This window comes from Rhinolophus ferrumequinum, chromosome 20 (assembly GCF_004115265.2).
Source record: "Rhinolophus ferrumequinum isolate MPI-CBG mRhiFer1 chromosome 20, mRhiFer1_v1.p, whole genome shotgun sequence".
NCBI classification, from domain to species: domain Eukaryota; kingdom Metazoa; phylum Chordata; class Mammalia; order Chiroptera; family Rhinolophidae; genus Rhinolophus; species Rhinolophus ferrumequinum.
Genome location: NC_046303.1, coordinates 8,265,681 through 8,292,129, shown reverse-complemented (window position 1 = coordinate 8,292,129; position 26,449 = coordinate 8,265,681). Strand labels below are relative to the sequence as shown.

The window sequence follows — 26,449 nt, the reverse complement described above, 5'->3', positions numbered from 1 at the left end:
GGAGAAGGGAGAGGAAAGCAAGAGTGCCTGGAAATCGTGCCTCAGGCTGATTTTCTGTCTCTGCCTGGAGAGAAGCTTCTGTGCTGTGGGTTGGGAGGGTAGCGTGCCCAAAGCTGTGCACCGGGATGACGCCCCGAGGAGGAGCTCCCCCATCACCCCAACGTCTTGGACCTCAGTTGCGTGCACACCACCTCATCCCCAGGCAGCCCCCTGTTTCTTCCTGCAACTCTGGCAGGTGACTTGACCACCAAAAGAATTGAAAGAAAGGTCTCAAAGAGATACCTGTACACCTGCTATGTTTGTAGCAGCCTTATTTAAATAGCCAAAGAGTGGAAGCAATCCAATTGTTCATCTGTAGATGAAAGGATAAGTAACACATGAGATGTGCATACAATGGAATATTGCTCAGCCTTAAAAAGGAAGTTCTGACACATGGTGCAACCTGGATGAACCTTGAGGACATTATGCTAAATGACATAAGCCAGTCATCAAAGGACAAATAGTGTCTGATTCCTCTTATATGGTGTCTAGAGCAGTCGAATTCCCAGACAGAAAATGTTATAGAATGGAGGTTGCCAGGGGCTGAGGGCTGGGGATCAAATGGGGAAAGTTAGTGTTTAATGAGTACAGAGTTTCTGTTTTGGAAGATGAAAAGTTCTGGAGCTGGATGGTGGTGACGTTGCACGACAATGTGAATGTACGCAATGCCACTGAACTATACATTTAAAACGGTAAACTTTATGTTATGCGTGTTTTACCACAATTTTTCAAAAGGAGTTAGGCACTTTTACTAACCCAGATTGCAGCCCCCTCAGGCTGGCTCAGGTACGGTGGTGGGGGCAGCAAGGGAGATGGGGCCTCTCAGAAACCAGAACGGGCAGCTGCCTGCCATCGTCCTCCTCTCTCCATCTCTGCTGAGCTCTGTCCCCTCGGCCTGACAGCACCTGTTTGCTTCCTGGCTTCTCTGCCTTGCCCTTTATCCTCCAGGGCCCTCCCTACCTCATGCTCTCCCCTCAGATGTTCCATCATCTCTAGCTTCCCTGCTCGCTGCCTCGTCTCTGTAGCCCCCAGTTCAAATTTTGAAGGAATCAGATTGGTCATCCCTTTTGGGGGGAAAGGTGTAGTATAAGTGTCTGGCAGGCTTGTGGGCTGGTACCCCTGGCTCAGTCGGCTTTGCCAGGTTAGCGGCGGGCTTCTATGCAGCCGGGTCAGCAGTGCTCTGGCCAACAGTTGTCCTTAATAGAAGCTGTGAGTGACGGACCGGGGTCCTGATGACGGGACTTACTAGAATAACTGTAACCAAATCTGAAACCTCAAGACAGACTGGTTCTATATTCATCCCAAACTTCAGCCACCCCCTCATTCCCTTCCCTATCCCCGTGACTTTTCATCATTTATTGCTCAGTTCTTCTGGAAATAGTAAATTACATGCCAGGCAAGGTCTGCCTTGTTCATTTTTATCTTCCCACCTCACCACATGGTAGCACTCAAATGTTTATTAATAAACTCATTAATGGGAAAATGAAAACATAGAAAGAGCACTGGATTTAGAATCTGAAAATCTCCGTTGAGTCACACAAGGTCACTTTCTCTATGTGTGACCTTTGAAAAAGCATCTACTTTCTCTGGGCCTCAGCCTCAAATTCTGCAAAACAAACAGGCAAGAATAATAATACATCAGTATCCCACAGCATATTCCACTGCATCCTCCAAAAGGAGTTGAATGTGTATCTGTCTTTCCAGCAGAATTTCTCCAAGTCTTTAATATGCTAATGGGCCTTATGAACTTTCTAGACAGAGAAGAAAGTACAGAACACTTCCCAAATTCGCTTGACCACACAGTCCTTTAAACTGGAACATTCTGTGGGGCTTGGGCTGGGCAAGATGAAAGGTCTGTTTGGGATGCATGTGAATTCTAAGGGCTGAATGAGCCTCAAAGAATCTCTGACTACATATGAGTCTGTTTGCTGCTACCTGTGTACTCACCCAGAATATATTGCTTCGGATTTTAGATTTTAAATGATGGTGGCTACCTTTGTTGATGTCTTGTCGATTGTTAATTTTGCTGTGGTTGTCTGGGGTTCATTTCCCTCTGTCTGTTTATCTGTGACCTGCAGGTTACTAAGGCCACTGAGTCAGATTCTACCAAGTTGCTCTTCCTTATCTTGGGACCATATGGTACCTCCTGTTACCGAGGAAGATAAGGCCCTGACAAACCAAGCCACTGCCGCTGACAAACCATGTACAGGCATCTGTGCGGGCAGCTGTTATCTAGGAAGGTCCCTGAGTTGTCATTCCGCTGCCAGATCATTATCTCAGCCCTATGACTCATGGGAGGCACAATCTAACTCACAGGTTTATTGTAGGCAAGTTAAATATCTTTCATGACTTTGATTAATGGCCAGAGAGTCTGACTGGGGAGAAAGGAGCACTGTCAAATCAAAATTTGGGGTGCTTAGGGCTGCCAGAGGTCCTGGGGAGTACTCTCCTGCAGTAGTTTCCTGGGATTGCTATAACCAAGTACACAAACTGCATGGCTTAAAACAACAGAAATGTGTTCTCTCCCCCTTCTGGAGGCTGAAATGAAGATGGAAACAATGCCATGTTCCTATGAAACTTCCACAGGAGGATCCATCCTTGGCTCTTCCAGCTTCTTGTAGCCCTAGATGTTCCTTGGCTTGTGGCCAGGAACCCCCTTTCTGCCTCCATTTTCACGTGGCTGTCTTTCTTTTGCATCTGTGTCCAAGTTGTCCCTTTTTATAAGGACAGCAATCCTTTTGGATTAGGGGCCCAGCCCAATAACTTCATCTTCATGCGATTATACAGGCAATGACCCTGTTTCCAATTGAGGTCACATTCGCAGGTACCGCGGATGAGGACTTCAACATCTCTTTTGGGGCACATGCTACAAGCCATAACACCCCTCATGTGAAGAAAAAACACTTCCAGCTGCAGACAGTGTGTTGTACTTTGCCCTCTGAGCCCTGTCTGAGAGCAATGACTATCTATCTAATCTCTCCTTTTAGGGCCCATTTTCAGTTTTTAGAGAGGAGAGTTCAGAGTCCGGGCACCTTCAGCACAAAAGGCAGAGGTCAGGGCCAGGGATGCAAAGGTTATTTGAAGCTATATTTGCAGAGGAGAGTACACTCTTGAATCAGCATGATGTATGATTGTATATGGAACAACCATACCTATTGTCACTCATAGAAGATAGGCAAAAAACCTAAACTCCCAGATGGCAAATAATTAAATTCTAGTAGATACTGGTCCCTGCCAAGATCCTGAGTCTGAGGTCAGTGTTTTCTCTGTGGAAAGAGATTAACAAATGTGAGACCGTGTTATGGTCACAGTGGCCCTTAGAGTTTCTCCTTGACACAGTCAGAGTGACGGTTGGAGAAATGCAAAGGGAGAGGTTCCTCATTGAGGGGTTCATATTTAATCCTGTGTCTCCTAAGTTCTTCTTCCTTCTCCCCACTGGATCACATTTTGGGGGATGCTCTTTAAGACCTTGGAGGTTATTTCATAAGGGAGTCTTTCCTGGAAGTGAGGTCAGGTACCAGACTTACTAGGCCTTACTTTTTCAATATTGAGGAGAAATGTGGCTGAAAAAGCACACCAATGGCAACAGGGAAAGAGAAGAGAAAGTGAGAACCAGCAAAGTGTATCATGAGGTTTAACCTGACAGAGTGTCAACAGAGGGAATGCCCCTGCTGCCAGGTGAGCCTGAACGGGGAGGCGGCAAGTGAGACCTACCTGCTATTCTTATGTGTTTGAGAGCCTTTTCCCTGGCGTAAGCCAGCAGGGCTCCCTGCTTCTGCCCCATACAGCCCCTCACGCCACCCCAGAAGTGCAGTGTCAAAGAGCACTGATTTACCCTAAAGTAGGAATAGGTGCCTCACTCCATCTTCTTCCCCTGGAACATTCTGGGCTAAGAGAAGGCTCCTAGTTAGGCACCCAGAAATCAAAAGAATAGGGCTCTCCCAAGAAGAATGCTTCTTAAACCCTCAAATTTAATAAACAAGGAAGAATAGACTGTTCTGTGAATGAAGAGAACATCTGAAACTAACTGGAATTGTTGCTTTTAAGAGGAAATAAATAAAGCAAATCGGAACTAGAGTCCCTAAGTGTGATGGTGATAATCACTTTACTTTGAAAGATTAATGAACATTATTTTCTGTAATAATAATAATTCTGAAAGTGGGAGACAAACATAGGGCTGTTGATGGTAAATGCTCTCCATATTGTACTGTAAATGAAGCCACCTCATTCTGTTGGGACTTTGTTCCAAGAACCTCCAGCCAAATGCTCCATAAGAACTAAAGTGCCAACTGGAAAGGCATTTTGCATGTCAGGGAAATGACAAAGGCCTTCAATTGCCAGCCATGAAATGAAACAAAATGTCAGTCAGTAGACTATGAGCTTTAAAGGAGGAGTTGGATGCAAAGAAACCCAAACTGGTGCTTTCCCACTTCCCTGGGAAAAGGCCACGTCCAGTGAAGGAAGGAGATATAACACTAGGTTCCCTGGAAGATGTGAATGCAGGTGCCTGTTTTTAACTAGTATTGAGCTCTGTTGTGGGGGTTGATGCTAATCCATTTATTAAGACCAAAACAGATGCAGGTTTGCATCTAGGAATGAGTGAGAGTTGTTTCTTCCTCAATATCCATGCATCTGACCAAAAGAAATAGGTTTCTCTATTTCTATTAGCAGCGACTCCTTGGCAAATACACAAATAGAACCTAAATGGGGAATTTTGTTTTTCACAGTCCTTCTTATTTAGTTTATCGTCATGGAAACGTTTTGATTAATTCACTCTAAAAACTTCATTTTGGAAAAAAAACAAAAAGGTTTACACAATAGACAAATTGAATAAGCCTATATACCTTAAAGAATTTGAATAAATATTTATAACCTTCCTAAATAGAAAGCACCGGGCCCAGATGGGTTCACTGGTGAATTCTACCAGACATTTAAGGAAGGAATGACACCAATTCTTTATCATTTCTTCCAGAAAATAAAAGAAGATACTTTCTTAACTCAGTCTATGAGACCAGCATTACCCTAATACCCAAACCAGACAAAAACATTATATAGTTTTACATAAAGGAATGGTTCTGTATAGTACCATGATGTCAGTTAAATTGTGGCATCATTTTAAGACCAATCATTCAGGATTTAAAGAAAGAATTAAATATTTTAAGTGTAGATATTATGAGATTTATAAAAGTCAAAAATTATTATAACTTTTCACACTAGAAATATAAGGCCACTGAAGCATCCTATGGTTTTAATTGGTAATAAAGCAAATATCGGTTGTCGTACTCCACTGCAATCTTGTGCCTTATGAGATATTTGGTCTGCATCTGTAGTTCCTGGCTCACAGCTCCCCAAAACCTCCTATATTAGTCCCTGGCTGGGCCTAGGTTTTTGGTCCTTATAGCTCAGGAACTGGCTTTCAGTCACCTGAGGGATTTTCACCAAAGTTTATTCCTCTTTGGCTTTTTGTCTATTATGCTTATAATTTTTCTTTACTATGCCCCCATTCTTATTGTACTTTTTCACGTTTTTTTTCTTTTTCTTTGTTCCTTTACTTTAATTTTTCTCATTAAAATTTTTTTTCTCATTTTCCCCTTTCCTTTATTTTCTTTTTCTCATTTTACTTTATTATTAATTTTTTTCTCAATATTTAAAAAATCCTTTTTTCTTTTACTCATTTTTTTTTTAATTGCAGGAGCAGAATATACAATATTTAATATTCCCTTCTACATGTCCATGGAAAACCTGCTCAGGAAATTCTTCATCCTCAACCACATCGAGGGAGGCCTGGTGGAGGAAATCGTGAAGGATCCGTGGATGAACATGGGCCACGGGGAGGAACTAACTATGCCTTCTATAGAGTCCTCATTGGCTGCAATGACCCTGGGCAGCCTGAGTGGGTGGTGTCCATGGGCTACACGTGTGAAGGGGTCCAGGACTCATAGATGGGCCAGAGGATGATGAAGTGATGTTCACCTGTGTGCTCCTGGCTACAAGAGACCCAAGCTGGAGGACACCATCACCCTGAAGCCCCTTCTCTGGCTGATCCCATCAACATCGTGCAAGGTACAGCATAGGATCTCTGCCAACCCAAAGCAGTGGCGTTTCAGCGAGCCCACCCACCAATTCTACCTTTCATTCCTACTCAAAGAAAGGTCAGAGCTGCAGCACAGAAAATCAGTGGCCTGCGGAGGACGGAAGGCTAGCATCACAGCCAAGTGCTTGCCTGTCCCCTACCTTCCTGGAAAGGAAGAGTACCTCAGTATGGCCTTGTGGCTGCTCCTGGATCCACTCACTACCAGCAGTGATGGAGCCCCAGGTGGAACCGACTTGCCCCAGGGTGTATCCTCCAAAGGAAACTCCCTCCACACCTGGAGTTAGACAGGTGCCTAATCTTCAGAATTCGCCTGACGGGTGACCCCCGCCTCTCCCTCTGGCAGGAGCCAGGGCCAGCAGGGCCACTGGGACGCTGAAAATCCTTCACCTTCAATTGCACCTGTATTTCAGGTCAGCCAGAAAGAACCGGCATGAAGCTGAAAGCAAAGTGGAGAAGAGAAACCCTCAGCTCACTGAGGCAGTGGTGTAAATAAGAAAGCATGTCAGGAGGTCGTGAAGATCATGCGCTCCATGGAGCCCAATGAGATGGTGCAGGAGCTGTGCCAGGTGCTGGACACAGACCCTTGTGACGGGGAACTGAGCAAGAAGTCCTGAGGGACGCCCTGCATTAGAAGCTGGAGATGTGCAGCCTGTCATGCCTTTGTTCACAAGGTTCAGATAAGAGGATCCGGCACCTCCATGACCTTCTAAAGCATAGTCTCCAAGAAAATGCAGAGCCATGGGGGCGCCAGGGAGACAGGAAAGGTCCCTGGCCTGCCCTTCCGCCCCATTGCCCCATCGGGGTGAACTTCAGAGACTGGACTGTGGCCCCTGGGGCACGTCTCTCCTTCCTGCTCTTCTCTATCTAGTCTTCTGTGTTTGTGGGGGAGGGAAAATGGCTCTGTGTAAATATATACAATTGACTGTGTTTAAATAGAATAGTTTTAAAAACCCACCCTGCATTATTGCTACAGCTGTCACAGGACACTCATGTATTCCTTTTATTTCTTGAAGAGTTTTCTTTTTTTTTACAAGAGGAGGGGTCCTGAATGCTTCAAAATTCTCTTGTGACCCAACTGAAAAAAAAACAAACAAAACACCCAAAACAAAAAATCACTGTCCTTGAGGGAAATCCAAGCCTGGTGAGACCATCCTAAGAATGGGACAAATGTCAATGAATTGTAAAGGGAACTACATTTGCAGCTGTGGCATTGGCTTTTCCTGCTGGGAAAACAAGGCCTGAGGGTCACATCTATATGGCAAATATTGCTGTGAGGCAACCACTTCAGTATTTATAAGCCTGAAACAATGACACTGTATTTATTCTCTCTCATGGTAACTCCTTTCCTGGGGTCCCAGCCCTAACTGGGGAATGTTCGCTGCGCTACTCTGTTAGCTCCAGACACAGCTTCTTGGGCTCCTTTGCTCCCTGTCAATCTCCTCTCCACCCTGGACACCTTCCCCTACTCCTAAAAATAAACACATCTTTTTATTAAGTTCAAAGAGTATTCCTTTTATTTCTTGAAGATTTTTTCCACCTTTATTGAAGTATAATTGAAGTATACTACCTGCACATATTTAAAATGTACAATTCTATCAGTTTTCACATACAAGTACATACGCTCATGAAATCATGATCTCTCAAACATTTCCATCACCCCCAAACTTTCCTGTGTCCTTTTCCATCCATTCCTCCCTCCATTTTATCCCCAGGCAACTGTTGATCTACTTTTTCTCTTTGTGGATTAGCTTGTATTTTCTAGAGTTTTGTATAAATGGACTCATACAGTAATACAGTATTCTTTCTCTCTCTCTCTCTCTCTCTCTCTCTCTCTCTCTCTCTCTCTCTCTCTCTCTCTCTCTCTCAGCCTGGCTTCTTTCATTCAGTATGATTTTGAGATTCTTCAATATTGTGTGTATTAATAGTGTATAAAGACACACTATTGCTGAGTTGTATTCCATTGTATGGATATATCCCAATTTGTTTATCCATTCTCTTTCTACTGGTGGATTTGGGTTGTTTCTGGATTTTGGCTATAGCAAAGAAAGCTCCTAGAAACATTCACGTACAAATCTTTGGGTTTCATGCTTTCATTCCTCTTTGGTAAATAGGTAGGAAATGGAATGGTTGGGTCATATGGTGAATATATGTTTAACTTTTTAAGAAACTGCTAAACTGATTTCCAAAGTGTTTGTACCATCTTATACTCCCCACCAGGACCGCATGGGAATTCTAATTGCTCCACGTCCTCACCACCATTTAGTATGGTCAGTCAGTTTCAATTTAGTCATCTCATGGGTTTTGTTTGTTTTAATGCAAAGCAGTTTAGCTACCGGTTGGCTTCATTTCTACCATGGGGAAACATATGCTCAGGGTTACAGGGAATAAGACCAGATTATACCTGTTGTGCCAATGAAGTTAATAGTGACCTTCTTACCCTCCAAAATATCCTGGTTTGGATAATATGTGGCTTCGTGGTTTCTCTGATTTCTAATTCAATTTGCCATACCTCCCAGGCTGTCCATCCACCGCCACAAATGCCTAGCTTGGCACTCTGCTCCACAAAGACTTTTCCCTCCTCTAAAAGGGATTTTTTTGCTTTAAACTTAGTTTTTATTTTTATTTTTATTTTTTGCTTCAACAGGATTGTGAGAGGAAGGGAGAGGCACAATGTAGTGTGCTACTGGGGTGGGAGGTCAAGTGGAAGGGATAGATGGAGTGGGCCAGACCAGGTCCTGATGACATCATTTGAGCTGGATGCAGCCATGCTTGAGGTTAAGAACTACTATTTAACTTTTCTGCATAAGAACTCGAAATTCCCCCGTTTTTGTTTAAGCTAGTTTGACTTGGATTTCTGTCACTTGCAATTAAGAGTCCTGACTAGTATGCACAGTAGGGGACCATGCCTCAGAAAGGCAATAGCATTTTGCCAAGTCTTGGCTGCCCCTCATTTCACATCTAAAGTACCTTGTGCCTTCCCAGAGAGTTACTGTTTTTTGCTGACTTAGCCCTGGAAATAGTCACTGGTTACATTGGTTGGGGATGAAACTTCAGAGAGCACTAAATGCCTTGGGTCAAAGCATTTAATGGTATCACCACATGGTTTGTTTAATCGAATACTCTAGCTTCGTGTATCTATTGTACTGTCGCAGGCTCTATAATCTTTAAATTGTCATTTAGTGGTATGATCCAAAAACTTCTGAATTTTGGGAAGCAGCCTCTTTTCCAACTAGCATTTCCTCCCTTCTTAATGACTAGATTTAATACTTAAAGAAACATATCCATATTTACTCAGAGCACTAAAAGTGCAAAGGAGCAACCCTATAAGTGACCTATGTGAACACGTCTCTAACGGGCGGTGTGTGCTCTCTCCTAGCAGCACAATGAATGTGTAGCGTAGTTTGAGGTCATCTCTGTGTGAGCAGTGCAAAGGTACTACTCTAGTGGAACAAAAGAGGAGGCCGAAAGTGGGGGGACAGAAGTTAAAAAGATCCCATTCAGTCCTATCTCGAACGTCCTCAGATTTGACTGCAGAACTGAGCGAGGCCCGTGACCCTCAGTGGTGCCTCCCATCCAAGGAGCGTCTTGGCCCCGCCCCACGCCCCAAAGACGCGCTAAACTCGGCAGGGGGTCGGGTAGTGTCTGTGTCCCTGGGCACCCCGCTCCTCTGTGGGGCTCGGCCCGCCGAAAAGCAGCGGGGCAGGTCTTGCCTCGGGCGAGACTAATGAGCCTCCAACCAGCCCTCGGTGCTAGGTAGTAACCCCGACTCCGGACCAAGGGACGCAAGGACAGCCCACCTGTGACCAGCCGCCACCGCCCTGGCGTCAGCCCCGCCCCCTCAGCCCCTAAACCCCACCTCCGAGCTCCTAAGGCCCGCCCCCTCCCGCCATAGCTCCGCCTCCTAGCTCCTGTGTTCCATCTCCACCCCCACGCGTTCGGGCTCGACCCCCTCACTCCGTGGCCCCGCCCCCGTACTAGAGGGCTCCGCCCCCGCCCTCGGAGCCCCTCCTCTCCCGCGCCAGGGCCCCGCCCCCCGCGCTCTTGGGTTCCGCTCTCTGGGCCTCTGCCTGGCGCTCTGGCCCCGCCCCCACGTGCCCTCGGGAGTCCCGGGGAGGAGTTGCGGGGCGGGAGGAGGCGTGGCCGTGGCTCTGGCGGAGACGCGGGCGGCGCGGCCGGGACTTTGGCTTTGACACCGACTGCGAGCGGGAGCCGCAGGGCTGGTGCTGGGCACTGGATGCGGTTCTGGCGGATCCCACGCCCGAGTCCGAGCGCAGGACTTTTTGCCTGGATCAACGCAACTGCCGCGACGCCGCAGGTCCTGGTGCAGCCGCAAAACCTGGTGCAGCCGGGGCGGTCGGATTTCGCCGCCGTTGCCGCGGCCGGGCAGCCTCGCAGCTCCTGCCGGCTCGAGGAGAGCGACTCTGAGAGTTTCTCCCGCAGAAAAAGCCGGGACGCGTGGCCCGAGGCGGCGTGGGAGGAATCCCGTGGCCCGGCCCCTGACCTGCGCCCGCGCGGACACCAGAGCTGGACCCAGCGGTGTTCGGGGCTTAGCTCCGGCTTCGGAGCCGCAGGTGGAAGAAGGACGTCCCGGGGTAGCGGCCGAAAGGTGGGGTGCGGGGAACATCGGCGGGTCTGGGGGTCGATAAACACCTCGGTGCCCTCACGAGTGAGGACGGAATTCCGGCAGGAGCGAGAGGTGTGGGCTGATGGGATAGGTCTCTTTCCAAGAGAAGCGACTTACAGCTTTTTTGGACCCCAAGGTAATAAAACCCGGACCTTTCTAGAGGGAAGTCCACATGGACCAGCCTCATTGTGTGTTCGGGGTTCACGGACAGCCACCAGCTCGGGACTGCCTGTTAAAAACTCCAGCTCTAGGTAGGGAGGGCTGATGCAAATTGATTAACTGATTCAATTGATTTGTGTGTGTATTGCTTTGTTTTCCAGGTGGCCAAGTGCAAGGTACTTTGGACGGTCTGGGCATGGAGATTTAGTGTTTGTGGTAACCAGTTCATCCCCCGAATCCAGCACCTTCCCATCTTTCGTGCCTGTAAGGGTCTACTGGGCTTCTTCCTCCCTCGCCAGAGTCTGCTGCATAGTGAGGCCTTCCTGGGCCCTGAGCCTGGCTGGTCATGGGGAGCACCCTGGGCTGTCACCGCTCCATCCCCCGGGACCCCTCAGACCTGTCCCATAGTCGCAAATTCAGCGCGGCCTGCAACTTCAGCAACATCCTGGTGAATCAGGAGCGGCTGAACATTAACACTGCCACGGAGGAGGAGCTGATGACCCTGCCTGGGGTGACACGTGTGGTGGCACGCAGCATCGTGGAGTACCGCGAGTACATCGGTGGCTTCAAGAAAGTGGAGGACCTGGCACTTGTCAGCGGCGTGGGTGCCACCAAGCTGGAGCAGGTCAAGTTCGAGATATGCGTGAGCAGCAAGGGCAGCTCGGCGCAGCACTCTCCCAGCTCCCTGCGGCGGGACCTGCTGGTGGAGCAGCAGCCTCACCACCTGGCCACCACCACAGTGCCCCTCACCCCGCGTGTCAACATCAACACGGCCACCCCAGCTCAGCTCATGAGCATCCGAGGCCTTACGGAGAAGATGGCTGTTAGCATTGTGGACTACCGCCGTGAGCACGGGCCCTTTCGCAGCGTCGAGGACCTAGTGAGGATGGGCGGTATCAATGCCGCCTTCCTGGACAGGATCCGGCACCAGGTGTTTGCTGAGAGGTCCAGGCCCCCATCCACCCACACCAACGGGGGCCTGACCTTCACCGCCAAGCCTCACCCCAGCCCCACCTCGCTGAGCCTGCAGAGCGAGGACCTGGACCTGCCACCAGGGGGGCCCACACAGATTATCTCCACTAGACCTTCAGTGGAGGCTTTTGGTGGCACAAGAGATGGGCGCCCTGTGCTGAGGCTGGCCACCTGGAACTTGCAGGGCTGTTCTGTGGAGAAGGCCAACAACCCGGGCGTGCGAGAGGTGGTGTGCATGACGCTCCTGGAAAACAGGTGAGGGCAGGGGCCACCAAGGGAGTTGGGTGTGAAGGCAGCTCTTGCAGCGCCTCATCTGTGCATGCAAACGCGTGGACGTTTTGAGGGCTAGAGAGAGGACAAGAGTATTTAATCTGTGTTCTTGAGGCCCCAGGCAGTGTTGTCACCTGCAGCTGAGCTCTCCTTCAACAGAATTTTCAGAATACAGCTGTCTGGGCTTGTGGCCCATATCTTGAAAGTCGTATACCTGAGATCGATTCATAATTTGGGGGTAAATGGAGATTGTGTTGGCGTTACTGCTTTTGAGAATGTTCTTTGACTCACAAGACTTCATGGGTCTACACCACATCAGGCCCCCAGAGCCTGGAAACTATTGCACAGTTTTGCACGTGAGAAAGAGCTAGTAGGATTTTTTTTTTTTTTAATGAGAGGGAAAATCACCTTCGGTTCACCAATATGTCTCTTTGTGTGCACAAAATCATCTTAAAGATCAGGTATTTGCAAACACATACACTGTATATTTACCAAAATACTGCGAATGAATCACTCTTCATTCTTTTTCCTTATTTAGCCTGAAGTTGGTTTTCAGGCCCACAGTTGCAGCTCCACATGTGTGTAACCTCTTCTGTCCCATAACCAGAAAAGGTCAAGCTGATGTGTGGTGAATATTGGCCAGGTTTTCCCATTCTAACCATAGAAGAGACTTGTAGGATGTGCTCTTATCACAATGTTTACATTATTCACAACACTGCTCTCTGTAGGAACTTCCGCTCACCCCCCCATAAAACAAAATGATATTATTGTACCGGTAACTGCTGCTGTAAGTTAGTGTCTTATATAATGTAATCAGCTTTGGGAAGGAAAGGGGTATTTGTAACGGTCCCCCCAGGTCAGCAATCCTCTGATCCTGACATTGAGTGACTTTGCCCTCCCACCTTCCAGAAGTAGAGGATGCTTCTCAGCACTTGCTACTTTCTTTGTCCTGGGTTGTTGGTAAGGCTGGCGGGGCAGCGGTTTGGTGACATGAAGTGAGGTTTGGGGGGACGGAGGTCGGGGAGGGACTGCGCCGGGAATCACAGTGCATGTGGCAGAGCGTTAAGGTAAGCGGGTGAGGAGAAAACCGGGTCACAGTGTTTGACCCCACCCCAGTGGCATGCCCCATCCCTGAGGATTGAGGGACAGTGTACCAGCTCAGAGAACGACCTGGGGGAGCCACAGAGCACTGTTCCTGCACTGCCGTGTCTTCTGTTTTGCATCACAACTCACTCCTTTTGCAAAATCGTCTTGTACACAGGTGAGAACTGGACTCAGCCCTGGAAGGTATTTATCAGGAATGGCGTGATACTGGTTCTCTTCATCCATGGCAGTATGGGTGCAGGTATGGGAAAGGAGAAGGCAGGAGGGAGAAGGATAGCTGTTTAGTTCCCATCACGAGTTTCCTTAAGGCTGTGCAGGGGAGGAATTGGAATCTGAAGTTGCCCCAGTGAAAATGACAGACTAGGCAGCTCTTCACAGTGATGTTTCCACTGTGGTCTCTGGACCAGCGCTGGCGTCAGCGACTGAGGCAGAAACTCTGCGTTTCTGTGTTTTCTCACGCCCTCCGGGTGGTTCTGATGACACTGAAGTTTGAGCCCCATTGTACTTTGTGTCAGGCAGTCAGCTCTCCCTGTTGCTCTGTCAGTGCCTTCCCCAGCACGGGCTTTTCTGGCAAGGTCGGTGAATCCATCAAGAGCTTTCTAGGTACTCGGTGTGTTTTTTTGGGTTGTTTTGACCATCCGTGTAAGTTACTGAACCATACGATATGTTCTTTCCAGTGAGGGAGAGGGGTTTATTCAGCTTCTAGAACAGATGGATGTGAAAATGGGAGAGAGAGCAGGAGACTCCCGGCCTCAGAATGAGCTGCACTCTGCAGCACGGCCCGTGGCAGCCAGGGGTGTGAAAGGGGGAGCGCGAGCAACTCTTGTCCAGCGTGGAGTTCGGATTGGTCCAGGTGTTTCTTCTTTGGATTTCCGAGAGGGATGATTTATTGAAGACATTTAACAGCTGGCCTTGGGAGAGTGCCAGAGAGCTTACCTAAACCCAGTAGGGGCTTCCAGGGGGGCACCTGGAAGTAACCAGGGAGGTGACCTCTGTCCCCATCATATTTGTCACACTTGTCCACATCTGTTGTCCTGTGGGTTGGTAGTTCCTTTTGCCTGTTCACAATTTGTTCCGTGTTCTGGAGTCTCCTCGCCCCTTGTTAATGGCTGGTAAACGTGAAGTAATGGGCTTAGGGCCTGTGTGACTGGGCGAGGGCACCCAAGCACAGCTGACTGTGACAGAGTGGATCACGTGTCCCAGAGTAGCAGTGTACCTTCTGCAAGAGCTGTGTACTCATCCTGATTCACAGAAATGTCTCGCATTCCTGTAGATCCCGTTCTTAGTAAGAGGAAATACATTGAGCTTGAGCAAGAATGGATGCAGGTAATTTTCTCAGGGGTTCTTATTTTCATACATGTGTGCATACAAGAGTTAGCTGACTTCTGGATATGCCTTCATATTTTGCAACAGCTGTCACATTCATTTGATTCTGCCAGGAACTCTGGGAGGTAGGTAAGGCTTACTTTTTATCAATAATGCTCCATCTCTGGGTGAGGAAACTAAAAAGCAAAGAAGTTAAATGACTAGCCTCGGTCCAACAGTTCATTAGTGACTCACCTGGGACTAGCATCCAGACCTTCTGACTTTAGACACGTGCTCTTTGCGGGTGTGATGTGCCGTGTAAACATGGTCCATTTATCCCACCTCTTATTCAGGCATGCCACGCTGCCGCGTCAAGGCTACTTGCCAAATTGGGCGCTAGTCACATTTTCTTAAATTAAATCCATTGTAGAAGCCTTTTAGAAAAAACCCTCGGCTCCACCTCTTCTGTGTTAAATTGGTGGAATTCCTTAACCTCTCCAACTCTCAGTTTTTCCATCTGCTAAATGCACTTAATGGAAAAAGAAAAAAAAGAAATCCCTGGACATGTCTTTTGCAACGTGAATAGCTCGCTCTTTATTTTCTTTTCTGCGGGTTCACTTTAGGAGGTGTGTGTTCCTTGACTAAAGGCACCTGTGTGGGACTCTAAAGGGTCCGAAGCCTTTCTTGCCCTAAGATGTGCTGTGTTGGTGGACGAGTGTGTGTGAGCTACAAGAAACCGCGTTTTACATGCGAAGGCTGAGGTAGGACAGCAGAAAGCTAGATACTCGTACAGTCACCAGGAGCCTTCAGGGACGGTGTGACCCAGAACTGACAGGTTTCCTCATTCCTTTGCCAGATCTCAGTCTTAGGCAGTGTTTTTCCTTGGTTAGTATTGATGGAGCAAGACTAAAAGAGGAATGCTTCTGCCAACCATCCTTGCAAAATTTGGTGACAGCCAACATATGGAATGAAGATTGTTTAATTTTCTTTCTTTCTTTCTTTTTTTTTTTTTTTTGCTGAGGCATTGTTCTCCTTTGAAAAGCCCCTTTGTTTTCTGAATGTATAAGCCCTGGGGAACTGACAGGTAATCTCCAAAGGAAATAAGGAGGTTTAATACTCCACTAACACAATTTCCCCATGGCCTCCATCAGAAGGGAATGTGACTGTCAACGTCTGGAGCCTTATAATATTTAAACCTGTTTTCTTGCCACATGGCTGTCTGCTATATCAAAGGATGAGGTGAATTATTGTGGAAAAAGATGTTAGTGTATCAGACGTCATCAATAGGATCAATACTGACACAACTCATCTTGGCGTTCGATTCATTCTGTGAAAAATACGTATTGAATGGCTGCTGGGGATATGCACCCGTTCATTTCAGAAGTCAGCTTGGCCTTCTTAGTTAACAGAGTTAAATAGGTGTGAATCAGCCTGTGTGGCTCAGCCTCAGAACAGTTGGGGAAACCCACATTTTCTGGGGGGAAAGTCACTGAGTGTGGTTGATATCTGGTTGTATTTTTCCCGTATGGGGTTCATCCTGGGAGACTGAAGGCTGAATGGGTGCAGCCAGACATAACATCTGGGGGGAGAGTGCCCAGCCATCCCCTTAAAGCAGCAATTGTGATATCCGTCTTGAAAGCTGTGGAAACGAGGCTCAGAGAGACTAAATAGCAAGCATCGTGTGGCCTTCAGAAATGTAGATATTGGAGTCAGGTTTGAAGCCAGTCATTTGTCTGATTTCAGAGCAGGGAGTGGAAGTGTCTTTCCCCAAACTCTGTGTCCTTCCACTAATCCCTGGCCCACCTGCTTTTTCCTCCCTGTCTTGGGCCTTAGATTGGACAGGCTTCACCTACACTCCTGGGACCGTGGCAAGACCCGGGGGCCAGTGCTCCCTTCCTGTTTTTGTTCCTCTGAAGGATCGGCCCATGGCCAGAGGTAGAGCATTGCAGAGGGCGTCGGGGCTCCTCCACCCAACCCCTCAAATGTGAGTCTGTGACCTTGGCTCAAGTCCAGGGTGGAGTTCTGGTTTTCGGAGCCAAGTTGCTCTGGGTGGTTTCCAGAGAGAAAGGTGGTCAGTAATAAAACTGCTGTGGATTAATAGGTGAAGATAGCGTGTGTGAAGAGACGTCCTGATGTGAGCATGACGCAGGGTTTATTTCACCCAAGAGGTGGATGTTACTTCCGTTTTTAAGAAAGCTGGGCTCATTGGGATCTGGTTTTGGAGGTTCAGCAGTATTGATTCTCCCACAGGATATTTACGCCTTTATTACTTACTCATTCATTCAACAGAAATTTTTGGAGCTCTCACTAGGTACCAGGTTCTGTGTCGAGCTCTGGTAGTAAAGTGGAGGACAAGTCTCAGCCCCTGCTCTCATGGAGCTTCCCTGTTAGGCGGGCAGGTGAACAGTCAGGACGTAGATAAATAATTACAGATAGTGGGCCGTGCTGGGGAGGATGGAGGCGAGCTGAAGAGAAGCCCGTTGAGGTAGGCGGGGGTCAGGGAAGGCCTCAGCTGAAAGCTGATGGATGGGAAAGAGCTGTGCACAGAAAACTTTGGGGAAAAGTGTTCCATCAGAGGAACTAGCAAGTGCAAAGGCCCTGAGACTGCTTATTCCAGACAGAAAGCCAGAGTTCTGGGAGTGGCAGGTGGCCGGGGTTGCAGGGAGAGGCAGGCTTCGATGCGTGGGGCCTCCAAGGCTCTTAGTTTAATAGCAGAAGGAACCCACAGAGGATTAGAAATAGAGGTTGATGGATTACACGTTACCAGGTTCTTCTGGCTGCTGGGGGTCCCCTGGGGATGAGTCCTGGGAGTTGAGCAGAGATCTGTAAAGGCTAAAAACCACAATGGCTGGGGAAATGGGGGAGTGGGGTGGAGATGAGAGGGTCCTTTAGAGGTAAAAACTGGAAAGACTCGCCTATGTTTTGGATATTGTGGGGATTACTCGGGTAGATTTCTAGAGACAGGCTCAGAGGCATTTAAGAAATCCTGGGGCTGACTGACATGCTTCTGTGTTGTGTCAACATGACATAGCTTGCTGACCTCGTCCCTCTGTTCTGCTGTTGCCTCGCTTGGGACAAGTGTGGGGTCTTGGTCCATAGTGGATGGAGGGCGAGGCCTGGTGGTCTGTCCCCTGTGCAGACCAGCCACCTGACAAAGCTACTTTCTGTTGAGTGTCAATTGCCTGTAGAATAAGCGCATATTTGGGAGGTTTTCGTTAACTATTTCTATCAGAAGACATTTACATACATTTTATATAACTTTGATCGAGCAGCTACTTTGTGCCCACTCCCCGGTAAGGGGGGGGACACAGGGAGTCCCCACACTGTCCTCAGAGAGCCCACAGTCTTTCAGGGACACACACTCACAGGTGCTTCCTGGGTGATGGGTGTTACGAGGGAGGAGGTACAGCTCAAGCACCGGGATTGTCAAGTGCCTGCCTGGTTCCGGAAGAGACCTCAGTGTAGGGGACAGCGAGCGGACAAGACCAAGTCAGGTGGTTGGGAAGGAGCAGGTCTGGAGGGGAGGTTGGAGTCTGAGGGGCAAGAGCGTGATGGCCATTGGGGTGAAAGTCAGCACCCCCCCTTGCAGCTGACAGGTGAGCAATAGGAAGGCGGAGTGAGTTCCCAACACTCAGGGGGCCAGGCGGCTCTGCCACCCAGGCTTACAACGTGAAATGTCCAGACGGGGACACGTCAGGCTCCCTGGAGAGAACAGCACCGAGATGTGTGTTCTTGTTATTTCAGAATTTCCCTACCTTACAAAAGATTTTATCCTAGAATTCCATAACAAGGATCTCTGCCAGTAACAAATCAATTGAGGCACTCGGCTGAAGTTTGACGTGCTCGCCATAGACACATGGTCTGTGTGTAGTCAGGTCCAAAAAACAAACAAGGCTGAATTTTGCATGAGAAAAAAACCCGAACACATTTATATGGAGTGGCAGTTCCACACCAGTGGCTTCTGGGGTCGAAACACCTGGGGGTGCCATGGAAAATGCCATTCGCTACCTGCTGGCTGGTAGCCCTCAACAAACACTTAGAGACCACAGAAGCTTCCTGACCCTGTTCCTCCTGACTGTCCACAGACTTGGTCTGGACAACAGTGTTTCGGGTAATGTTTTGGTGTTTTTTTTTTTTTTTTTTTTTTTTTTAGCATTTTTAGTGTTTTATTAGTAGTGACATGGAAGTGAGCAGGATACAAAATCACATATACTCGTATACATATGAATGTTTTGATTGACAGCTGCCAAGCAGCTGGGTTCCAGTGGATAGGAACCCTGGACAGATGTGCTCAGAGTACACTTTTTATTATAAAGAAAAGTCGTGGATCCTTCTACCAAACTCTTGGATAAAGAAACCCTGGGTTTCCTTTACTGCGTACTGCTCTCTCACTCTGTTGCTCGGTTGTTTGTTTCCTATCAGCCTTTGTTTCCTGCAAATGCTATTTTGGTTCAGCCATTACCTGATTAAGCTGTTAGGCTGGGCCTTCAATTGTTTTATCTAGAGGCCGCTGTAAACTCCTGAAATGCAATGCTTCAGCCAAGAGAATGTTGTTCCCGTAGCCACAATTAAGACTGTGTGCATTTGGGGTGTGGTTTTGTGGTGTTCAGGGGATCTGAATCCTGTTTGCTCACCCAAAAGCTGGAGGGTAAAATCAGTATTTTGCCTTTCTCGGCTTGGGCTGAAAGCACAGTGTCTTTTAAAGTGAGAGGTCTCGGATGGATTGTTGTTTTTTAAAATGCTGATCCAATGCTCTACTAAAAAAAAAAAAAAAAAAAAATCTCCAGAATGTATTTTCTTTCTCTTTTCTTCTTTCTTTCCTTTCTGTCACTATTTATTGGGTGAACTCAACTGGGTGAAGAATGTATTTTCAATAAGCAAATTCAATAAGCTTAAATTTTTTTGTAGTCTCCCTTTTCTAAAAAGTTGGGAGGCCTCAGAGCACTGATGACGGCATTAGGTCTTGGACTTTGCCACTGTAGTCCGGGCTCCGTGATTCCTTGCTTGGAGGGCGGCCTCTGCAGCTTCAGGTCACTCTGTCAGTATACTGGTCAGTTCTTTACAAAGTGGTCCAGTCGTTTTTAATTTAAGGACTCATCTTAAACAGCAAAATACTGCATGTCCCTCCGGCACCTATTGGTGGTTGTACTTTCAGTGTCCACGTGTTAGTAATAGCTGTACAAAGACCAAAAACAATGATCATTAATACTGATAATTACTGTGGCTGAGGCCCAGAGCAAGCAGCCTTATGTGTGGGTAGCATCATTTGCCCTCTTTTATAGATGCATGAGAGATGGCTCAGGGAAGCTGAGTGATTTTCCCCAGGTCACACAGCTTTTAAGTGGTGGAGCATGGATTATTACCCAAGCAATTAGACTTCAAAAACTGCTGATAAAAAGCTACCTTGAGTTCCCTAATGCTGTTCCACATATTTGTTTTTTTCATCACCCCAACCTGCATACTAGACTAGGTGTTCTCTTAAGCAATTTGTTTTGAATTCCCTAAGTTATGACTTTTCACAAGTATGCTGATATATAATGATATCATTGTGTGTGTGTGTGTATGTGTGTGTGTGTGTTTCTTCAAAGCTGAGCAAGGATAATGTGCCAAGCAGTCTAAGTGCAGGATCCTATAAATTTATGACTTTTTAGTCTTTTACGATTGTCCTGCCTACACCTATTTTGACAGCAGTTTCTTTAAACAACTTGCTTTTATAGAAGCTTTCTAGGCATTCATCTTAATTTTCTTAGAAACAGCTTCTCCTTCTGCTCACTCCTATTTTATAAATTGATGTCACATTTTAGGAGACCAGAGTAATGTGTACAACTGGCAGAAACCAGTCTGGGGACTGGCACAGCTGACCCTGGGCAAGCTCATGATGGCCCCCTTGAAAGTGGAAGTGGAAGTTGACCTGGCTGGGAGGACTCATGTACCATGTGCATCCATCCCTCAGCATGTTTTACAGAGGGAATGGGGACAGTCTGGTGGGTCCCTTGAGTAGAAATTGGTTAGGAGAACATCTGTTGTGTTTTTAAAAACACTAGTACCTAGGCCCCAGTTATATTATTTACGTAGCATAGAGCTAGTGTCTTATTTGCCATGTGTGTATGTGTATTGCAGACCCTGGCAGTAACGGTAGGTGGTTACTGACCCACTGTTGTTTACTCTAGAAGATTGGCTCAGAAATGTAACTGTGGTTATATGGTTAAGAGTTATATGGGTTATGGTCCCAATTCCCCACCAAAAATTTCTAGCAACTTTTAGAAATAAAAGAGGTGAAGGAAGAATATTTGTTTTTTTCTGTTTGGTTGATTTTTGTCTTTTTGACTCAAGACCTGTACTCGTCACCATTTTCTTCAGCAACATAAGTGGCGTGCTTATGAAAGTGATGAAAAACTGTAAGCTGGAAGGGATTTAAACAGGTGGACTAGAGGAGATGGCTTATGACATACCTTCCCAAGTTGGTAGCTCTGCATTGTCTTTTTAACTGCTCTGAATTTAATGTTCATATTTAATTTTTGTTAATGTCCACGTGTATGAAACTGCATTGAGGTTGCTGTCTGGTCATCCACATGAGCTGGATTTAGTTAAATGCCAGGCAAGAGTGTTTGGAGTTGACTTGTAATCTTGAATCATGTTAATTTTGAGGCTTCCAACATTTATATTAATAATAAAAACACAAGTAGTTAGATATTGTTAGAGTTTCCACTGAAATAAAAGTTGCTTCTATTTTTTAAACTTTTGGGTAATTTTGATTGAAAGGCATCTGAGATTATACAATTGTTGTTCAAAATGTTACCATTTATGTCATCTTTGCGATTCAGGAATTTCTTGTCATTGATCTACCAAAACAAGGTATAGAAATAGACTGGATGATGAGTGAGAGGTAAAACTGCAAGACTACCCATAACCTCTGATTTCAAATACAGTATTTGTGCTCATCAAAACAACTGTGGTATTTTTATTGTTTGATTGTATCGTTGGAGGTTCTGTATTTCAATGGATACATTTCTTCCGTATCACAAAAGTCCCTTCCAACCCTGAAGCTTTTTCCACAGAGAGGGAAAATGATCACCATTTCTACCAAAAACCCTTCATTCTGAGAAGGAGTGCTTGTTCCTATAGGTAAGCGGTGTTACTAGTTTCCTAGGGCTGCTGTAACAAAGTATTATAGACGGTGGCTTAAACAACAGACATTTGTTTTTCACAATTCTGGGGGCTACAAGTCCAAGATCAAGTTGTCAGAGTTGGTTCCTTCTGAGGCCTCTCTCCTTGGCTTCTAGGTGGTTGGTCGTCTTCTCCCTGTGTGCTGACATGGTCATCCCTCTGTACCGGGCTGTGTACAAATTTCCTTTTCTGATGAGGACAGCACTCGAGTTGGAATGGGCCTACTCTGATGGCCTCCTTTTACTTTTCTTACCTCTTTAAAAACCCTGTTTCCAAATACAGTCACATCTGAGCTCCTGGGGGTTAGGACCTCAGCGTGTGAATTTGGGGTGGACACAGTTCAGCCCACACAAGGTGTTGGGTGTAAGAAAAAGTGCCCTGGGACTTCCATTTTGGCTGTTTGTGAGGAGCCTGCTCCACTGGCTTATTCCTGGATCGATGATGATTTCTAGGGACTCGTTTGGCAGTTTAAATGCTAGAGACACCTGTGCTAGAGTTCCTGGACTGACACTTTCCTTGACCAGAGGGATGGTTTTATGCTGGGCGACAGTGAGTGTGGACCACCTCTTAGAACCTGGGACGTTTCCCCTTGAACTTCTCTCCTCCCCACTTGCCAGTCCCTGGTTTTCTCCTGAAACCTCCTACCCGCCAAGGCAGCAGACCCACTGTGCAAGGTTCCTTGCTTGACCTTGGCTACAAGTAATGGTGACACGTAACGTTTGTCTGCCCTCTAAAATGTAGTGCCCTTTAGCTGTGGCAGTGCACGAGTCAGAAGGACCACTCTGAAGCCAGCTGAAGTTCGGCTTTCCTTGACTTGTATTATTAAGCACCCCAGCTATGGGCTCCCCTGTTGGCATGTGTTTCCCCTCTCCTATCAGTCATTCTGTTGTAATTTCCTGTGAGATATGGTCTGTACCCCTAGATTGTACATTTATTGACTCTTTACTTCGGCCTAAGTGCTGTTGCTAAGACTTTTGTACTCATTAACTAACTTAATCGTCCCAGTGAGGTGGGTAGAGTATCCCCACCTTATACATACGAATCTTGTCTTAAAGAACTCAAGTATACTTGCCGGAAGTCACATGGTTGGTGAGTGGGGAGCAGAAATTCAAAGCCAGGCAGATTTACTCAGAGCCCAGATTCTTGCACTCAATTCAGAGGCGGTGAGTCCACACACCTGGAGATAGGACCCCGAGGTTCAGAAAGGGGACAATTTGTTCCCTAGGCTTTTTGTATCTAGAAAGTATGAAAAGACAGGTTTAACTGGGGGTGCTCCCTGGAGTGGATCGATCTGATATCCAGGATGGCTGCTAAGTGACCAGTGGGAGGTAGAGTGTCGCCCTTTGTCTGTGATGCCTTTTACACAACAGCAATTCTTCTTTTGATGTGGTCAAAATCAGTTTCCCTTTGAGTACTGTTTAGCAAATTCCGTCTCACCCCAAGTGCACCCTTACAGTTTCCTTTTTGCTTCTTAGTTTTACCTTTCACATTTAAGTTTTCAATCTATCTGGAATCTACCTTTGTGTAGGAATACAACAGGGGTCCAATTTTATTATGATTTTTTCAATTTTCCCAATATTGTCTCTAAACAACATATCCTTTCCCCACGGATTTGGCACGTCTCCTTTATCATGTGTTCATCAACCTGAATGGTCTCTTTGTGGGCTCCTGTGCCCCGACCATACTCTTCTAATACCATGGCGCCTTGTCGGGTGAGTCTCCTTCCTTGTTCTTAAAAATTTCCCTAACCATATGAATTTTAGGATCAAGTTGAGTTTCTCAAGCATCCTGTTGGAATTTTTATCGGAATTGCATTTATAGATGAAGTCTGAAATAATTTGATGACACTTCAAATTTAAGTCACCCTTTCCTGGAACATCTATATTTCTTCGTTTATTTAAGTCTTCTTTTGGAACTTTTAATAGAGCTTAGCATATTTCCAGATGAAGGGCCTGTGTGTTCTTTCTTAGGTTGAATCTTAGGTACATCGCCTCCCTATTTTTAAAATCCCCAGCGAACAAAGTTCCACAGTTTTGCTCTGTTCCTTGTTCCGATACTTAAGTGTCCTTATCACCATGACGCTCTCCCTCCACCCCGTGTATGTCCTTTATTTGTAATGTAGGCCCATTTTTCTAAATTTTTCCTAGTAGAAGTAAGGACCAGCCTTTCAGAAACTTTCTGAGGCTCTGTCTGTGTTTTTTGAGACCTCAGTTCAATCTCCTTCCACCTTATATTCTCACCCGGAATAATTCTAGTTCATTTTGCCTTTATCCATGATTCATGTTTTTCAAGCATAAATAAATTCTCTGTCTACCATGTTTCCCCAGAAATAAGACTGGGTCTTATATTAATTTTTGCTCCAAAAGATGCATTAGGGCTTATGTTCAGGGGAGGTCATCCTGAAAAATCATGCTAGGGCTTGTTTTCTGGTTAGGTCTTATTTTCAGGGAACACTGTATACTCTAAACCCCAGATTGTCAATCTTGTATGAGTAGATATACAAATATGCGTAGACCAAGCAGAAAAGCCCAAACACATGCTGCTGGCCTAAAATAAACAAAAAACGTAGTGACCCCAAATTATAAATGTTTAAATGTAAAATAAATTTTGTGTAGAACAACTCTAGCCAGACTTTTATTCTAGTTCTAATTTGAGCTCAAAGACCTTGGAATTATCTGTTACAGTTCAAACATCATTTATTGAGTCTCAGTTTTAGAAGTCTTTTTTGCTTCTCAAATTGCAGTGTGACCACTGTGGGGACGACGGCTCAGGCTGGCGGATTTTCCTTGGCTTGAGTGGAAGTGACCATGGATTCCTATGTATGTGGCCACAGACATATGTCTGTACGTGCCTCTACCCACAAAATGTCTGGGTATGCACGGAGTTATAAATATACCCATATTTTTAAAGACAGCTTTGTCTTTAGTGTTAATTGCTTCTTCCACTTTCTCAGTGAGTAAGTAGAGTTGGGAGGACCTGTATGCGGTTGGTTTCACACTGCCTTCTCACTAATTATTTGAAAACTCTCCTCTGTGGTTAGTGTCAGCCAAGCCCTGGTTGGCTGGTACCTAGCATCTGATTTCACTGAAAAGCAACCCACGTGATAATTAGACATTTCTTTTCCTATAACCGGTTTTCAAATGACCTGGTAGCTGCTAGTCCGAACCAGATGCCATGAACTCTGCCTTTTGCAAAGTTCAAGGCCCGACTGTGAAGTTTGTTTTTGGTGTCCAAATAGGGGCCTTTAGTTTTGATATGAAACATTTAAAACCTACAAAAACATAAATGATACTTGGGCCCTTTTCTTCCCTCTTATCAGTGCATTTTGCTTTCTTGAGGACCGAGAACGCTTATATCCCACTTATATCCCATTCTTTTAGGTCCCTCCCACCCTACCCTTTCTGTGCTTGGAAAATTTTCTTCGTTATAAGACTTGATGCGTAGCAGAATCCACCACCCACGGGGAAACTGGAAATGCAAAGTCTTACTTTCCCAGCATCTTTAGCAGCTTGGGCCTGGGCTTTCTGATTGGTGGGTCCGACCTGATCTCTGAGTTGGGAGCCAGTGGCACTGACAGCACAGGCAGTATGAAGAGCTCACTCCCGCCAGCCGTGGGGACAGTTTACACTGTTCAGGTTCCTGGGATGGCAGAGAGCGCGGCTGGTCACCATTTCCTCTGAGAGTGACCTTCTCTTTGCCTTCTGATCACTTTCACCAGGTAAATGGTTGCACACCTGGCCTGTGTTCAGACCCGCACGAGTGTGGGTCCCTGGATCGAAGGACATTTGTTATGTGTTTCTCTTAGCGTGTTCTTCAAGACACGAATCTATTTTTAAGATAAAAAAAACATAACAGTCAACTAATCAGGAAGGGCTGACGTCTGCCCTCACATGGAAGAGGTGTGCTGCAGGGCAGGGTCTCTCAACCTTGGCAATTTTGGTTTAAAAAAAAAATTTTCATTTTGAGGTTATTATAGATTCACATTCTATTGACATCTTGGGCCAGATAATTCTTGGTGGTAGGGGCTGGCCTGTGCATTGTGGGATGTTTATAACAACCCTGGCCTCTACTCACTGGATGCTAGGAGCACCCTTTTCCCAGATGTGACAACGAAAATGTCTTTAGACATTCATTGCCAAATGAATGCCCGCTGGGAGGCAAAATTGTCCCTGGTTGAGAGTCACTGCTCTAGGGCCATTCATCAGAAAAGGTCAAATAGCAGTGTCACCACTGTGGGGACCACAGCTCAGGCTAGAGGATTTTCCTTGGCTTCAGTGGAAGTGCTGGACTTTGGGGCACAGGGTAGACTAGGTTTTCCGGGCAGGAATTCCCTCCTGTTCTCAGGAATTCTTTTCGCTTTTCCGTTCCCGAATCCCGAGAAAAGTTGGTCGGGAAATCGGCTCCTTGAACCCAGATGGTTGGTAGTATCGTCTGTCAGTTTGTGGAAATGATTCATCGTGGAGAACAGAAAACAGTTTGTATCTCGGGATTCAGGAATGGGGAAGTGAAAAGAAATCCTGAGAACAGGCGGGAATTCCCGCCTGGAAACCCTAGGCTGGACAGGCAAGGATGGAAGTAGAGGGGCTGCCAGGTTTCAGAAATGTGTGTGTGACTTGGGACGACCGAGGGGATGGAGGCTGGGACGTGCACAGTTTCAGCTGTGGAGCGGGTGGTGTGGACAGTGGTGGTGGGACATGTGCGAAGTAAAAGGCAAG

At 46.5% G+C, this 26,449-nt stretch overlaps 1 protein-coding gene across 2 annotated transcripts in view; it reads left to right on the top strand.

Annotated features, from left to right (window-relative positions):
• Nucleotides 1–10,655: 10,655 nt before the first annotated feature.
• The window catches only part of EEPD1 (endonuclease/exonuclease/phosphatase family domain containing 1), a 96,755-nt gene continuing 80,961 nt past the window's right edge, over nt 10,656–26,449 (top strand). Inside the window, exons 1-2 of one of the 2 annotated variants that reach the window (XM_033088762.1) lie at nt 10,656–10,739; nt 11,078–12,143. In XM_033088762.1, coding sequence (XP_032944653.1) covers nt 11,263–12,143 — 881 coding nt within the window. In that variant the 5' untranslated portion in view covers nt 10,656–10,739; nt 11,078–11,262. The remainder of the gene's footprint in view (nt 10,740–11,077; nt 12,144–26,449) is intronic. The other variant, XM_033088763.1, reaches the window with a different exon arrangement.